This window comes from Orycteropus afer, unplaced genomic scaffold (assembly GCF_000298275.1).
Source record: "Orycteropus afer afer isolate SDZICR_OR568_19922 unplaced genomic scaffold, OryAfe1.0 scaffold00981, whole genome shotgun sequence".
NCBI lineage: Eukaryota > Metazoa > Chordata > Mammalia > Tubulidentata > Orycteropodidae > Orycteropus > Orycteropus afer.
In genome coordinates this window covers 399,206-401,233 of record NW_006922568.1, presented here as the reverse complement: position 1 = coordinate 401,233, position 2,028 = coordinate 399,206, and the positions used below count along the sequence as shown (strand labels likewise).

The window sequence follows — 2,028 nt, the reverse complement described above, 5'->3', positions numbered from 1 at the left end:
CCCATTGTGACATTAGTCCCCACTTTGCCCCTAGCCTACATCTCCTAGTTGACACTTGCCCAGGAACTTCTAGCCACGATTGGTGGCTGGGTTCACCCCCTGCCCTTCAAAGTGTGCAGCAAAAGGAAGGATTTGTGACGCAGGCTACTCAAACTGCATTTGGGGCTCAGGGGCTGTGGGCCTGTTTGGTGACGTGCTTTTCCCGAAATCCAGCATTGGTTAGTGTCACAGCCACCTCGCAGGAACCAGCTGGCTGATTTGGCCACAGTTGTCAATGCAAATAAATATCCCTCAATCCTCAAGCGTTCTTGAAAACAAACTTAGGGAGTATCCAAGAGGCACAGGGCATTTCTGCTAGACCCAACCCAACCTCTACGCAGACTAGTAAACCCCAGAAGCTGTTAGGACCTGAGAGGACCCCATTAGAAAAAATAACCTGGACATTGGAGAGCTGAGCTGAAATTGCCAGAACATTTAGGAGAGTTCTGAGCTGGCTGGAGGAAAGCTGAGTGCACTTATATTCTGTGGACTTGGTATCATTGGATAGAAACGTTGGTGCTTTCAGTTTGGAGGTTCCTTTCACTTCCTGTTACCCTGAACTTCATATTGAACACACTGAACATTTCAACTGACGTATTTTAAAGTAGACTCCTGTTTCTTTAGATTCTTTCTGGTTATTAATTTACTTCTTCAGTATGGCTGGAGTGAACCGCCCTGCTCCTGTGGAAGTCGCATTCAAGAATATGCGATTTCTTATCGCACACAATCCAACCAACGCCTCCTTACAGAAATTCATACAGGAACTTAAGTGGAATGGAGTTACCACCGTGGTAAGAGTTTGTGAAGCGACTTACAACACTACTAGTTTGGAGAAAGAAGGCATCCAGGTTCTGGACTGGCCTTTTGATGATGGTACACCACCACCCAGCGAGATAGTTGATAAATGGTTAAATCTTGTCAAAATGCAATTTTGTGAAAACCCTGGTTGTTGTATCGCGGTTCACTGTGTTGCAGGTCTGGGAAGAGCGCCAGTGCTGGTTGCTCTAGCATTAATGGAAGCTGGAATGAAGTATGAAGAAGCAGTAGAGTTCATAAGACAAAAGCGACGTGGAGCTTTTAACAGCAAGCAACTTTCTTATCTGGAGAATTATCGTCCTAAAATGTGTCTGCACTTCAGAAAACCCCCAAAAAAATGTTTCATTCAGTAGAAGGGAGGTGCCTGATGCTATGGCTTTAGAAGTCAAAATTGGTACACAAGTTACTTACTTATATATTAGCCAGTGTGGAGGCTTAGTGAATACTCAGTCTAACAGGGCTTCCCTAGGACTATTGAAAAGCAGTTTTAGTAGGACATGAGCTCACCAAAATTAGTCTCTATGTTTGATGCTATTTTGACACTAAGTAAAACATTCTAACTTTTCAATATTAAAAAGGTGTTTTCATTTGTATAAATTGCATCTTATTAATATATAAGAAACTTAGAGAAATAAGGTGTCAAAATACCCTGTTCAACACTAGTATACTTTTAGTATTATACAGTCTTTAGGTGGTTTATTTCTTCAGTCATTTCAAACATTGAAAGTAGATCCTCTGTGTTTACTTGATGTTTACACCACCCATATTACAGCCAGTATAGGGCAGGATTCGCCCAACCATTGACTTTGCTGGAATTAAAGGCTTAGGTGATTATTTAATTTGTTTCTGTGGATTTCATTTTTTGTGCTGTTATAAAAACTTCCATTTTGAAGAATCACAAACCTCTGATAGTTTAATCTACATTGTACAGAAGTATCTTCTTTAATGTCTTCAGATAAAAAGGCATTGCAGTTCATTCAGAGTTTGCACTTTGGGTGTGACTTAGCAGATACAACCTAAGAAAAGAATGAGAGGGCTCATTAAATGTTTCTATTAAAATATTTCCTCTGTCTTGTGTGAGACATACAGTCCATACTTTAGTAAATCTTTTGTTGTTAACTAAAATTCTTTTTTTTAATTAAGTAAAAACAGTCAAAATGTAAGCATGCTTTG

General features: G+C 40.1%; 1 protein-coding gene across 1 annotated transcript; it reads left to right on the top strand.

Annotated features, from left to right (window-relative positions):
• Positions 1–695: 695 nt before the first annotated feature.
• LOC103212481 (protein tyrosine phosphatase type IVA 1-like) lies at positions 696–1,208 on the top strand. The gene has a single exon (XM_042783372.1). The coding sequence runs from the start codon at positions 696–698 to the stop codon at positions 1,206–1,208; it is 513 nt and encodes a 170-aa protein (XP_042639306.1).
• Positions 1,209–2,028: the final 820 nt, after the last annotated feature.